We start from the raw sequence: 14,573 nt of genomic DNA, 5'->3' as shown, positions 1-14,573 counted from the left end.
CGAGAGCCCTCGGTGCGCCTGCTTGCTGCCGAAGTCAAAGTAAAACTTTATTGTCATCTCCGCTACATACAGTCCAGTATATAGAGAGACGAGACAACGAGGCTCCAGTTACAGCAGTGCAGTTAAAAAAACAAACAATAAATATAAGAAGAGTAAGAAAATAAAAATACACTTTAGGACCAGGGGTAAAGGATCAATAACAGTTTAAAATTTATAATTTACAGTTTGATGATTTAAAGTCTCACACACAACCCGTCGAAAGGGGAGGGGGGCTGGCTGCTTCCAAATAGAGCACATTTCATTCATAATGATGTAAATCCAAGTCCATTATGTATTCAGGATCTGAATCCTGGGTTATGTGAAATCCCAGAAATAAACCCTAGACAACGTGAATCTGTGAACTAAGGTGTAGGTCTGTTAGGTTATGTTGTGGTGATTCTCGGGTTGGGGGATGGGTGTTCATACTGAAGTGCAAAATTAAAACCACTGGAAGATGGACAAGAAAAGTTCAAATCCATCAGGTGCTCAGTTTAGAAAAAAGAGAAAAGAAGAGGAGGAGAAACGAGCAAAAGATACAGGTAAGCAAATGTGTCATTGGATAATGGCAGGTCATCCTGAAACAATCAGAATCAGAATACTTTATTAATCCCTAAGGAAATTATGTGGGTTACAGTTGCTCCAAGAAGAAATGAAATGAAAGAAATGAAAAAAAGAAACAGTAACAGACTAAACTCCAAACAATACATTATTTTACAGATTTTAATATTAATTAGTCATTGTTAATTGTTGATTTGTCCTGTTCTCATACTATGCATACTCTCTCTTCATATGTGTGTGTGTTTGTGTGCGTGCGTGCGTGTATGTTTCTGTGGTGAAGTTCAGTGTGGTTCCGACAACAGTTTTATGTTAATGTTCAATCCTTAATATGTTTTGTGGGCAATTCAGAAACGCCAAGTAACTTAACCCCACTAGCTGCATAGCTCTGGGCCGTGTAAGGAAGCTGGGCTACCTGGAGAGTAACACGTGCAGGACCTTCTTACTGTAAGGCAACGGTGCTAACCACCACACCACCATACTGGCGTGAAAAAAAAAAGTTTTTGTTACCATTCAGGTTTCCCTTTTCATTTAATTTCACTGGATGAATTAAAAAAACAAAAACAAACAAACATACATTTGGATCCTATTAAGGCATAAATTTAGGATGATGCCACTTTAATTGACCAGTGTTCTAAAACAGCTCAACAACAACTCCTACCCTGAGGCTAAGTTGAAAAATGAGAAAATTCCTTGTCTTAGGAATCAAAATTCTTTTTGGAAAACATGGACCCCACATCCTTTGAACTAAAGACAGGTTAAGAGGTTATCAGCTCTCACTTCAAAAGCCTGCATCTCTGATTGTATAGAGGTGCATGAGTCCACAAGAATACAACATTCCTCTCCCAAATATCCAGCAAAATGGACTTCTCAGTTCTCAAATATCCTTCTGGAGAATTGCAAAATCACATTAGCATGTAGGACCTTTTTTATTGTCTGTGTAGGGTCAGTTATCCAGGTCACGGTAGTCTTGAGTGCTTAAGAAAAGAAAGCAATTGGACTTCTTTAAATTTTCTGAAGACATTTTTACCTCTCATCCAAGAGGCCTCTTTGGTTCTAAAAGCAAATGGTGGAGAGTCCCAGGTATTTAACCCCTAGTGGGGGTTGTCTTGATGCATACTCAATCATCCAGGTAGGAAATTCCCAGAAAGTTGATTCTGTTCTCTTAGTGGGTGTTGTCCCCTTTAGACGTGGTCCTCGGGGTAGTTGGACTAGCATTGATCATGTCGTCACATAGGCCAAGGTGCACTTTAGACTCAGCAACACTCTTAAACAAAAACTGGTTCAACTCAAGGACAAGCTCCCAAACACAAGTTACACAGCACAGTGTATGTATATGTTCAGACCTCGAACCTTGTAGAACATAAACCTTCACTTGAAGAAGAAAAGCACACTCTTTCAATGATTCCAATGTTCACATTCTAGACTGAGGTGGTTTAAAGGGGAGGTAAAAGAGGACATCGTTCACTGTGAACGACCATGGCGACACCAGCTGTCCACCACCTACAGTGGAGTCTTGAGATGCATTACCAGGTGCTTCAACCCCCACTCACTGCCTCGGGTGCCTTCCACCGGTCACATGATGGGGTGGGACAAGGTCTCACAGTGGTTTCACCCTTAACCCCAATGGTGATTCTAACAATCCCCCCAGCCCACCCAATGTTTTCACACTTTGGCTCAATAGTAGGTCAATGACCCTCAGGGGGAAAACACACACACAGGGATAAAACTGTGAGTCTCCACCTTTTGTATTTAGAGCTGAAGAAGCCTCTCAGATGACAGGTGAAACATCTTCACATGCCTAAAAAAAATCTAGCTGCCTTCTTTACAAGCTGTTAAGACAGCCTTTCCCGTTACGCTAATATTAATGCAGAGAACAGCAGTGGTTGAAAACTAACCTGTAGTGTTGTGTTGTCTTGCACTTCTTTTGCATAGTCCACAAAAAAGTTTGTAAGACTCCTTGGAAATATTGATTTCTATCACTAAAAGTGTGCATTGTCCACGACAGCTGGAACAGGCTCCAGAGGCCTGTTTAAATGAACTTTTTTTTTTTAAAGGACTGGCTATAAGTCTTGCAATTATTCAGTGTAAGATTTGTGTGACCAACATAAGTCTGACAGCGAAACTCTGTTACATGCCACAGTTTGCAGAACATGTTATTACACCCAAAACAAGACAAGTTAACTGCACCTAGCTGATGCATCATGGGAGGAAATACAGTTTTGTCATCTAAAGAGACACACCTAGAGATAAAAGGAGCACTTTTCAGAAAAGTAAACAGTATTATGACTATGAAGGTTTTCTTTTCTCCTACAAATAGAATTCATGATATAAATGTAATAAAGGAGGATGAGCTAGTTAAACATTTAGTTCTCAAACTGTGTGTGCAGAGAACCATAAGCAGAAGCGTGAACACTATTGGAGACTTGAGACAAATCTGGGCAGGTCAGGAATTAGCCTGAGGCAGGTGACTGACACACACACACACACACACTTTTATGAAACACAATTGATGAAACGCACACCATGTGCATGTCATCTAGAGTCATCTACTTTCAGTGCCTGGTGGATCACTTTTAATCAGAATCAGAATACTTTATTGATCCCTAAGGGAAATTCTTTTTCGTTATAGTGCTCCGTTATAAACAACCATTAGCAAAGACAGAAGAAAACAGAGCTAAACTAAGAGAAAAAGCAGGAGCGACTGTAACAGGCTGCACGCTGGTTGGCGCATGCGCACAAAAAAAGCTTTAGGTGAGAACTGTCTAATTTCACATGTTTCACATTGCGAAGGTCTGATATGCATCATTAATTTATGGTGTTTGCAGACTAACGACGCAATCACCACAAGAGCAACTAAATGTCACATGCTTAGAATATAAATCAGTTTGTAGTATGAATTAAATATTATCGCAGCAAATGATTAGCAGACAAGCCAGACATCCTTTATTAAACAAAGGAGGATTTACGTTTTTATTTCTCTCTGACTCTTTGTCTGCTGATCTTTCTTTTCTTTGTAGAGCTTAACAGACCAAAACATTTGGTAACCTTCTCTTATATTTACATTTTCACTTTAAGGTTTTCATTATGTTACATGACATTATTCATGCAATATTCTGCAATCAAATAGCCTCAAACCAGACTTGCATTTATTCAGCTCTGTGTCTTTGCATATCCTTACCTCATTTACACCCTTCGATCATGAAGACAGAGAGAGTGCAACAGGTTCGTATGATTTTGTGGTCAGCTATCAGCTTATGCTCAGACTGTGTGTCATGCTAAAACTAAGTCAATAAATCCAAATATTTATGTGCCTCTGGTCCCCAAGAGCAGGGTTTTTTCGTTTGTTTTGGGGGTTTTTTTCTTTTTTTCAAATGACCCAGCTACAGGCTTTAATATACGTTGCCTGTTAAGCCTGTGGCCAATGTAATCCTCCCTGAAAGCACACATATACTCAGGAGATCAGACCGTCAAACCAGACTGACAAATACATAAGGTTAAAAATCCGTTGCATATCCGGCTTTAGCTGAGTTAACAGGAAATTTGAACATTTCCGGTGTCATTACATCATCATTAGCCTGCAACTGTGATTTTCTCTCTTTTAGAGAGCAGATAACCAAATTTTGGATCGCTCAGCCCACTTACAAAAGTCAGGCAAAAGTTTGCTTGACAGACCAGAAAACACATTTTAGCAACAACTAAACCTTACCCTAGCCCATGTGAGGAATGTGAATCCCATAATGCCACACTCAGGATGTCGGTTTGTAGGAATGTGTTTGCCACCACCCACAACTCGGCAGCTGGTGTTGATTTTAATCTCAGTGTCACGATCATGTAAGCGGATTGTGATTAGACACAGTTGTGACCGATTCTATAGATTTTGGCCATGTCTACAGAAGTGTGCGCACGTCCTTCACCCTAGTTTTACACAAATATTTGAACAACCACCTGTTTTTGCTACATTCTGCGTTCTGGCCCACAGAAAGCCACAAGGTTATTTGCTATCTCCTTTTTCTCTCTCTCTAAATTAACTTAAGCTACTTTCACAGATGAATAAGCAACCCATTGCACTCAGCAGGAGATAGTCCACACTAGATTCTGTTCTCACCATTGGAAATACAGTCTTTGGCTGTCTGGGTAGAGCGGGAAGCCAACAGGACAGCCATTGCCTCAGTGAATTCATGGACAATCACCCAGTGGTGTTTTGTCAAGGCCTTGTCAAATCTAAAAATAGATATAATTGAACATACCAAAGTAAAACAATGTCTCTCAACTTTCATCTTGGACATTGCTGTCATAAAGCTTCTCACCTTTTTCCATCAATCCATATGTTACTGCCATCTTGTGAGACAGTCAGCTACTGCCACTGAAAGTTGGGCTTGTTAGGTGCTCATAGGAAACTGTAGCTGTCTGTCTCTTTCTTTGTATGGGTGTGGCCATCCCTTGTTGAAATGAGTGGAACTGGGCAAGCTGACCATATCTAGTCTAATGAAACAGGCAAGATGAAGGCTCACAGCACTTTCAGGTTAGCATCTACGCGATTGTCTCAATCTAATATGTTTAACCAGCTACTTTGCCAGCACTTTACATTCATTTTTCATTGGTATGGACCAATAACCATATTACACCCTGCTCGAGCTTTTTAATTCAGCTGATTTTCTTTTTGATAACAAATTTTAATATTACTTTATTTTCAAATAAAGAAGCAGACCTGTGTTTTTGAGCTTTTAGTTCTGTTTTGTTTTTTTAATTTAATGGATAGGTGGTCCACACAGGACAGCCACTACAAACATCTGATTTATAGAATATGATGATGGTAATTAAACAGAATATGAAGTATTACACTATGTGGGACCACGTCCTCATTTAGATTTGACAGCATTTCTAGTAGATAATGGCAGATGGCTTGAGCATGAATTGAGGCTGCGGTTCGGGGAATGCCTCAGAGGACTGGCTGCAGCTCTCGAGCCAGGCAGATCCCCATGTAGTAATGCAAAGTAAATGAATTGGAAATTGCAGGGAGGGTTGGGCATGTAAACAAGAACGTAAACAAGAACACCAGACTGGAACAGGTGTCTATGGAGATGTGGTCCTACTCCTGAAATTCAAATACATCATCTATAATTCAAATTCAACCTTAAATATTGGCAGCAGTAATATAAATCCTCCACTTGTTGTCGTCAACTAATAGTAAATAATATTTGGAGTATAGTAGCTATTTATTTAAATATAGCAGTAATAAAATTTTCCAATTGTTCAACCAGGAGGGAGTGCAGAAACACGTCCATGTAGATTGCAGACAGCAAGTCTGTTTTTAACTGATCCAGTTTATCTTCAATTCCTAAATAGTGGAAGCAGATGTTTTTGTTTGTGTGTGCATCGCCCGGTGTACGTCCTTACCTTTCTGTAAAATTGACCACATGCCGTTACTTCCCTCTGGCTTTGTACTAGAGAGGTCACAGACTGAAGATTTTTTAAATCAGACATTTGTATTAATACCTGCTGATGTTCAAAGTATCCCAGAAAGGAGTGGAGTCTCTCACAACAACCCAGTATTTAAGCAGACACCGATTTCTGTGTCTAACTGCCTTTTTCCTCTTTCCTGTACAGCATAATGTAGTTCCCATAAAAATAGACCTATTTTGAACAACATGGAGTGGAAAGCCAATGCTGGGACTGAACACACTGGAAGACATCCAAGCACTGTCTTAATTGGGAGCAATCACAGTCATGTCCAGTGTATTTCTGGGGTAAGTCCATACATGGAGAATACTGAATCTGGAAACTAAATGTGAACAGGAAAAAAAACACGTACACAATGAATCCAATAAAGAAACAAAGAAATGTCATTTCTCTGTGCTCATGAAGCACAAAGACAACCTGGGAACTTGCAGGAGATGCTGACTGCCTATACTAAGCTGAAATGGCTAATTAGAAACCAAATGGGAAGAGGAAGTAAAACTGAAAGAAAAAAAAAAACCCAAACAAACAGAAAGATTCTTTAACCTAAACATAACCAAAACTGTGCTAGTTAGCGTTGCTAATTGTCTTTCTGCTTAGCAAGCAAAGCAAAATTAACTGCACGCTTACACAAGAAGATATGGCCGTAGATTTATAAAACAGAATGCCGCTGGAAGCCAGCATTTTAGGTGTACACCTAACCACACAATAGCTGAAAATAAACATAAAAACCTCGTGTTTTAAAGTAATGGTCCAACGAGGGAGTTGAACCCGGCTCCAAAGTAAGAGTCTTATATTCAATAAGTAACTACCGCTTTAAGCCAGACTGTTTTTGTCAGTTTCTAAGCACAAGGGAAACTATGTTCCCACAAGAACACAGCTACCAATTAACCATCCAGTGGCATTGTTTCTTTGTTGTAGCTATGTAATTTTAACACATCACTTACCACCACATGATTAATTATGAAGAGGTCATGAATAATTCACATATTTCTGTGAGTTGTTGCTCCCTTCTGTTTCAACCAGCTGACAAATGGTGAACGAAGGTTGACTTAGTTTAGCTCTTGTGTGTCCTGTGGACTGGTCGCACAGCACATGGTAGGGCACACATTTTGGCTTTAGGAACAAGTTGGCAGAGAAAAGAGGTTGCTAGACTTGTGCTCATGCATGTTCATTTCCAGCATCAGTCATCTGATGTAACCACAAGCTCATTTTCTGTGGTGAAGTTTAGCTTTCCTTAGGCATCCAACAACAACATAGCTATTTGGCCTCACACTACAAAAAGGAAAACTATGTTTTCATAGTGTTTCATTGCAACACACTTGAAAGCGCAATGCCACAAACAGTAGTACATATTGCTTGGTGTTGATGTCTGATTTCTGTGCCTTGTGTTGCAATCATGTTTGCAGGGTTGGGCCAGATTATTATATAGTCAGTTACTCAATGCAAATAACAACATATTGTAATTAATAAGTCAGTTAAACATGTGTATTATTGTATCTGATCAGTATTCTGACAACACTTAAAATATCTTACACTTTTTTTTTCAAAGCTAAACAAATTGATTTTCCAAATTAAGCATTAGCTGATGGTCAAATTTAACATTGCTTGCAAAAACAGTACTGTAGTACATTACTACTTTACTGTAGTACATTCTGTGTGCTCTTACCTTGCACTAGCATCAGACTGAAAATTTTTACTTTAAAGAAGTATTCAAAGCATAATCCTTATTGATGAGGCCATAATCTAACATATTTACACATTTTGTTAAATATCATCTACGGGTGTAGTTTCTTATTTTTAGAGTGACTACTACAAATGTTGTTGGCGACTAATTTGTAGTTGATTAATCATGAGAAAAAGCAAATCCAGTTAATGATATTTGTAATAAACATTGGCAATGCAAATACTAGGGGTGTATATACAAGATATATGGGACTGTCAAAGTCTTGGTTAATAAGCTTTAAATGACACTGAAATGTATGGAACCTTGCACCGTATACATGTGTGGCTAACATTAGTAGTGCTAGCACCAGTAGCCTTCCATCTCTGCAGGCTGGCATCTACACACCTGAGAACAGCCTGCATATAACCTTTCATTTTCTGCATCCGAGTACTGTCTGTCAACATTGGTTCACACAGCTGTCATCCGATTACTTTCCACTTTGTTTGTTGTGACAACAGCCCATCACAGAGGGAGAGGCAAAACCCATTAGCCTCGGGTAGTGTCGAACCATCTTTGTACATAAATTCTTAAAAATGTAAGAACAATATATTTACCTTGCGTTGCAATACCATTTGCATTTCACCTAACCAATGGAGAAGTGCTGTTGTATGATACAGTATCATGCACTGCTTGTTGTCACTATGGTAAGAGTCTGTGTACCGTCAGCTGCAGCTGCACGGTTAGGCACCCGTTCGTGTCACAGCATTTAGAAAGAAAAACAGAGATTGACTGCCTCTCCCAAAGAGCACTGCCAAGACAAATCTATGACTAAAATTTCAGACTGTGGATGACACAACTAGCAATGATTGTTTTTATGTTTGTTATGATTAGGACTGTTTGATTTAAATGGATGAAACTGTGTGGACATGGAATGACTGTTGTGATGGCTGTTGAAGACAACGCATCTTTCACAGATGCATCACAAGTTGAAATGACTCACTATGCAACAGCGCTATAGAATGAGCAGCTGTAGCAGATAAAGTATGAACAGTAACCTCATGTCCAGTGAAAGAAGGAAGAGCAGCAGCAACTTGCTCACACTTGCAGCTGGATACTGTCAGGGAGTAAAAATATCACAAAGTGTCACATCATCTCTTTTCTCTTACAGTTATGTTGTAGAAAGTATCTTGGCTGTCCATTCAGATATTCAATTATCAGTTAGCAACATAAACTTTAAGTCACACAAACTAATACGAATCCATATCTTCATGAGGACATCTTATATCAACTTAAGTTGATATCAACTGCTATCAACTAAAGCTGGCAAAAAAGTTGTCAAAGTTCCCTTGAAAAAAGATATTTGAATGTAGAAAAACATGTGGGTAGAAATCAGTACTAATTTCATGCATGATGTGAATTTTTTAGATATACCTATGAGGTTTATTTCACCTCTTTTTGGATATAATGTATGAATTTTGATTGCAAAGACTGCGTTTTACAGGTTTTGGTTGGCTGCTGTATTAAACTGAATTACAAAACAGTACTGTTTATCTGGTTAAAGCTCAGATGCTACTAATGTGCAGTATTTATTTTTGCATCTACTCAACCATTAATTCATATTTCGATTCAGCAAAGCAGTGACTTCACTCAGTAAGATTTAACGTATTACATCACTGGAAAATTCTCTGCAGCAATTTGCATTTGCAGAAAATCACCATAAACCAATGGTCAAAATACAAGATAGACTGTTAAAGCTGTATCGGGGCATCTTTTGTCCACCAGGTGGCAGAAATAATCAGAAACAACCCTAAAACAACAGTTGCTACAACTTTTGTATCAAGGTGTTCATGGACATATACAGGGTAGTATAAGCAATCCAAAAAAGGTGTGTTTCATAAATTTAATGTAGAAATACAACCTTTGCTGGAGTCCAAAGAGACGTCAGATTTTATGACAGTGTTTAGCAGAATGAGACGTACTTTGAAGCAAACCATCTTTAAGTTAATTTGGTATTTCACTGGACATAAGCACGAAGAGACTCCCTTATGAGGATTATTCTCTTCATCGGTTGCAGTTTTGATGCATCAGATTTTTACTGGTCAATAAAATCCAGTGTCTGTTCATGTGGATTTATGATGTATTTTTCTTTTGACCAAGTAATCACACTAAGACTACCTGGTCCAAAAAAAGACCAATAAATAAACAGAACTATGGGATAAAAGTACACATCACACAATGTGAAGAACCAATCCATCTAACAATTCTGTATTTAGGATTTTGTACACCATCTTAAACTAGGACCAACATTTTTTGAACAACAGAAAGTCGTTTAACAAATAGATCTTAATTACAACTTCCTAAAGTCGATACAAATAAAGTTAACAGTCTGTCACTGAGTATTAGATGGGCAGATGATGTGACAAATGCAAAGTAAAGAGCAGTTACAAGGCCTCTGAAACAGCACTGAAGGTTTACAGCATGTCGGCATATTAACATTATTACAAGAACTAGATATTGAGTGTCAAGAAAGTACCCTTTCATTCCAGTGAAGATTCACTGTCCCATCACACATCCTTGAAAAGTATACAATATGCAGTTGGCCAGCAATACACATTAGCAGCAGGAGTGATTCTTCCACACTGTTAAATCTGTGAAGATTAAAATTAACAACACTTTCCCTCCGTATTTTTTTCCAAGAGGGCATGAATTGAAGCAGTTTTGGTTAATTGAGCAGTCTAATATCTTGTGACACCTACAAATAGTTTATAGTAGCTTGCGGGTCTACTCCTACTGCAAATACCATGTCTATTTCATGTTATGAAACACAGACTGATCACAATTACTGTGACAAAATAGATATTTAACATACCTCATGACAGACCTTCTTCTGTAATGTAGGATGAACACAGCACCAAGTGTACAGGAGCTGAATTTCATAGGTGTTGAAATAAGTTACCAAGCTAAGCTAATAAGCTTCATCAATTCAAGAATTTAAAAAGAAGATGCAGTCTTGCGGGGATTCATCAATACTGAAAGTATTCAGACTACAGTACATGATGCATTCACCCTTTAAAAAAAAAAAAAAGAAAAAAAAAAAAACCAAAAAAAACCCCAAAACAAACAAAAAACCCCACTAACCATAGCCTTTACATTTTTCATCTATAGAGCACATGACTTTTGTAGGTCTGTCACGTAACCAGCCTCTCTCACTGACAGTTGCTTTTATTGGATAACAGCTGGCTTCTCATCCATTAGGGTCCTAAAAGCTAAACATGAAGAAATCCAAATAAAAACTAATCTTAGCTGCATTCTTTGCACATTCAAATTGTTTGCTGACAACAGTATTAACTGTTGGAATATCAGATAGCAATAATGCTGATATGGATGTGTGATGTTTAAAAATGTTGTGTTCAGCGTAGCTTTGTCCATTTAATTTTAACACCTCTTTGCAAATTCAACCTTCTCAGATTTGGTTATGAGTGAGCGCTACTTCATGATGGGAACTTATTTACTCCAGTATGATATGCACATCACATTAACATTGTCTGAATAAAAGAAAGTAGCTTAATAGCTTAAGGTCTTGCAAGACACTGGATGTTATAAAGGGACAAATTTTCTAAAATCACAAATTCTACACCATCAACAAGCGGGCTTGTTTGGAGACCATCTGTTAAATTAACATTTGTAGGCTACATAGCTATGGACTGTTTCAGTAGGTACATCGATGAACATTGACTTCCAAGAGACGATCAATGACTGCAAAGGAACTGCCTACTGAGAAGCTGTTTTATGCCATTTCATGTACATTAGCTACAATATGATCACAGCTTATATTTCTTAGAATTTAATTTTTGAATAACATGCAAAAGCTCTTTTAATCTGTATGTCATTTAACTATACACCAACAGACCTGGGGTCTTTACTACAAAGCAAGTTTGATGTACCTAGGATGTCAGGATATTTTAACCCAGGGTTCATCAATCTGGCTAAGAGCACATTCACATGAAAGGGTTGGTGCTGGCATCATCTGACCAATCACAAACATGGAAAATTCTACTGCAGTAGAGCATCTGGAAGACATGACTATCATATTAGAATAATACAATAGTGAGAGGATGACTGTGAGAGGGGGAAAGCGCTGTATAAATGTGTCTCTGTGAATCTAATCTGTGAATACCTTTCATGTTAATCAAATTGGGCATATTTAAAGTCAATAAGGAAAGCTAGCAGAAATGCTGATTGTATGGGCTAAGTTAACAGGCTTACCAATATCACCGCTCTATTGGTCTGAAAGTAAAATTTCAGTTTTCATTATTTCAGTTGCAGTCATGTTGCTATTTGAATGAGTAAACAGAATAAATATAAAAACAGAATTCAAGGGTACACGCCAATTTGATATTAGGTCTACAAAGACAAATGGGCACCCCGTTTTCAAAGGAGTAACTTTTGTAAAACAGTTTCCTGCCAAAGTCAGAGGGGTATTATTTTCCAGAGAACTGATTGGTCAGCAGGCAGTGATTTCTTACGTGTTCATATTTAATCTAGAGTATAATCTGCGCAGCAGCAGATTAGGACTGCTGCATAAATTACAAAATAAGTTCCCATTGCATGTAACTCGTTGAGAATGGAACTGCCTTCATAATACAGGAACCTTAGGGTTAACATTTTACATATTAGCTTGCTAACAAGCTAATAAAAAAAAACAAAACGTGATTTAACCGCAATCAAAGAAATCTGTGTGTGTGTGAAGATGCAGATTTCCACTAAATGGGCATGTTGAGTCCATGTTAAGGTCTTCTGTTTAAGCAGAACGGGCTCAGATTGATTACTTACCTGAAGGAATGTCAAGGTACACTGTCAGGTGTTTCATAATAAAGGACAGCTAATGCCTTTTGTTTCGCTGTCAATAAGACACAGTGTGATCATTTTCACCTGACTCAGTCTATAAAAGAGATGGCTTTTCCTTTGCATTCACAAGTTATTAAAGTCATTCAACAGTCAGCTGAAAGTTGTCACGACAGCTTCAACTGAAATGAGTGCCATAAACATGGTTTGTCACATTAGCATTTTTCCATCATTTTAAACTCAGGGTAAGGTAAAGAGAAACAATGACCAGCAGCTCAATCTTTAGTGGCAATTTTAGTGAATTCTGAAAAAAAGGGGTTCAAAGTGTATTCCTGAATTCTAAAGAGAAGAGTACAGAAAATGTGGTATTTTTCAACTGCTACAAATTCTGTAAACAAAAATACATGAATAGCATAAGCAGATAAAGCAGGAAACTATTGACAGCCCTAATGAGGAGCCACAATGTCTGTCAGTTTAATCATGTTGGTTAAATGCTTATTAAGACTACCCATTAGTTCATAGTCTTCTCTTCATCTCCAGTCTCTTCCAGGTTCCTGCAACATTTAGTTGTTTAACCTAACATGATGATTATTGCTTCTCTACGCTATGAAGCTAGTATGCCTCACTATTTTGACCAAAAAGTAAAAACGACAACTCTTTCAGGTAAACAGTCAGTGAGAGTAGGAACAACACATACACACACACACACACACACACACACACGCTCACACCCATTTAGTCAATCAATGTGAACATTGCAGAGTCAACCACTCACATATCAGTGAATTTAAAATTTATGTTCAAAAGGTAAGCCACACATACACATAAGACACAGAAAAGACATACATGGACCGAGTCACCCAAGTGACAATCCATAGAACCAGCTGAAGCACCCCCGTAACGTGTGTTTCATCTCACACTGCTGTGTGTTTTGAATTCTCGTTTTCCTTCATTGGCGAAGAGGCAATATTCCTGTTGAACTGGCTGAAACTGGCTGCCCTGCATCTTGCCCTTGGCCCTCCTCCTCCTCGGTCCTCTCCAGCTGTGGGCCCCGATGGTAAAGTACTGTAGCGACCCGGGATCGGCAGATCCTGCCCTGGGGGGAGCGTGTTGCCACTGGGGTGGAGGGTGGCATCCTTGGCAAACAGGCGCTGGATGAGTTGTAATTTCTCCTTCTCCTCCTGTAAAAAGACATCGACCAGGAGCTTCTTTTCCCTTTTGAGCTGCTCCACGATGGTTTTGGGAACATCAGGAATCACCCAGGCAACCACGAGGCTGAGGAACATCACCAGGTTCTTGAAGAATAGGAGAAAAGTGGGAATATAAGTGATAGAAAGACTGATGCATGTGGAAACAAGTGCGATTGATGATAACCTGTGACAGTGACATACTGTATATCAACCATATCAATGTCACTGAGCCATTATGTCAAAAATATATACGCGGCTAGAGTAACACGCCAAAGTTGAAATAATGGATCCTGGCACTATTACAATTGTCCACTGGGTTATACCTGAGAACCAGCTGATCAGTGATGATCCCTGATAGCAATTTGGACCAGTTTAATGCAGAAGCTGATGTTTGCCTTTGTGCAACTTTGAGGTCTTTGGTCAAATCAAAGACAAACCAGTTCAAGTGATGAGAACGAGAAGGTACAGTCTGTAAATTTTTCACCGCAACACGTCAGTAGATTGAAGATTGCATTCATCTGTAGTGAGCAGAGATGGGCAGTAATGCATTACTGTAATCCGATTACTTTTTCAAGTAACGTGTAAAGTAAGGGATTACTATTGCAAAAAAAGGTAATTAGATTACCGTTACTTTCCGGTAAGCACACTGCGTTACTAAAACCATGATTTTTTTGTGAGTGTCTCATGACAATGATGTAAGCGAGTGCGACGTTCGTGGCATATATCGAGTGCGGGAGAGAGTATGCCTGTGCAGCTTTTAAAGCGTGGAAGCACTGACCTTACTTTGAGCTTAATTCCGTAAAAAGTGACAAAAACAT

At 38.7% G+C, this 14,573-nt stretch overlaps 1 protein-coding gene across 4 annotated transcripts in view; it reads right to left on the bottom strand.

The window, feature by feature from the left end:
• Nucleotides 1-5,150: 5,150 nt before the first annotated feature.
• ano2b (anoctamin 2b) overlaps nucleotides 5,151-14,573 on the bottom strand; it is a 77,914-nt gene continuing 68,491 nt past the window's right edge. For 2 of the 4 annotated variants that reach the window (XM_014340206.2, XM_005942703.3), the window contains one exon: nucleotides 5,151-13,860. In XM_014340206.2, coding sequence (XP_014195692.1) covers nucleotides 13,480-13,860 — 381 coding nt within the window. In that variant the 3' untranslated portion in view covers nucleotides 5,151-13,479. The remainder of the gene's footprint in view (nucleotides 13,861-14,573) is intronic. The other 2 variants (XM_005942704.3, XM_005942705.3) reach the window with 1 other exon arrangement.

Source organism: Haplochromis burtoni, unplaced genomic scaffold (assembly GCF_018398535.1).
Source record: "Haplochromis burtoni strain Fernald_Lab_line unplaced genomic scaffold, NCSU_Asbu1 Contig_178, whole genome shotgun sequence".
NCBI classification, from domain to species: Eukaryota; Metazoa; Chordata; class Actinopteri; order Cichliformes; family Cichlidae; genus Haplochromis; species Haplochromis burtoni.
Note: the sequence above shows the minus strand (reverse complement) of the source record. Positions and strands in the feature narration are given on the sequence as shown.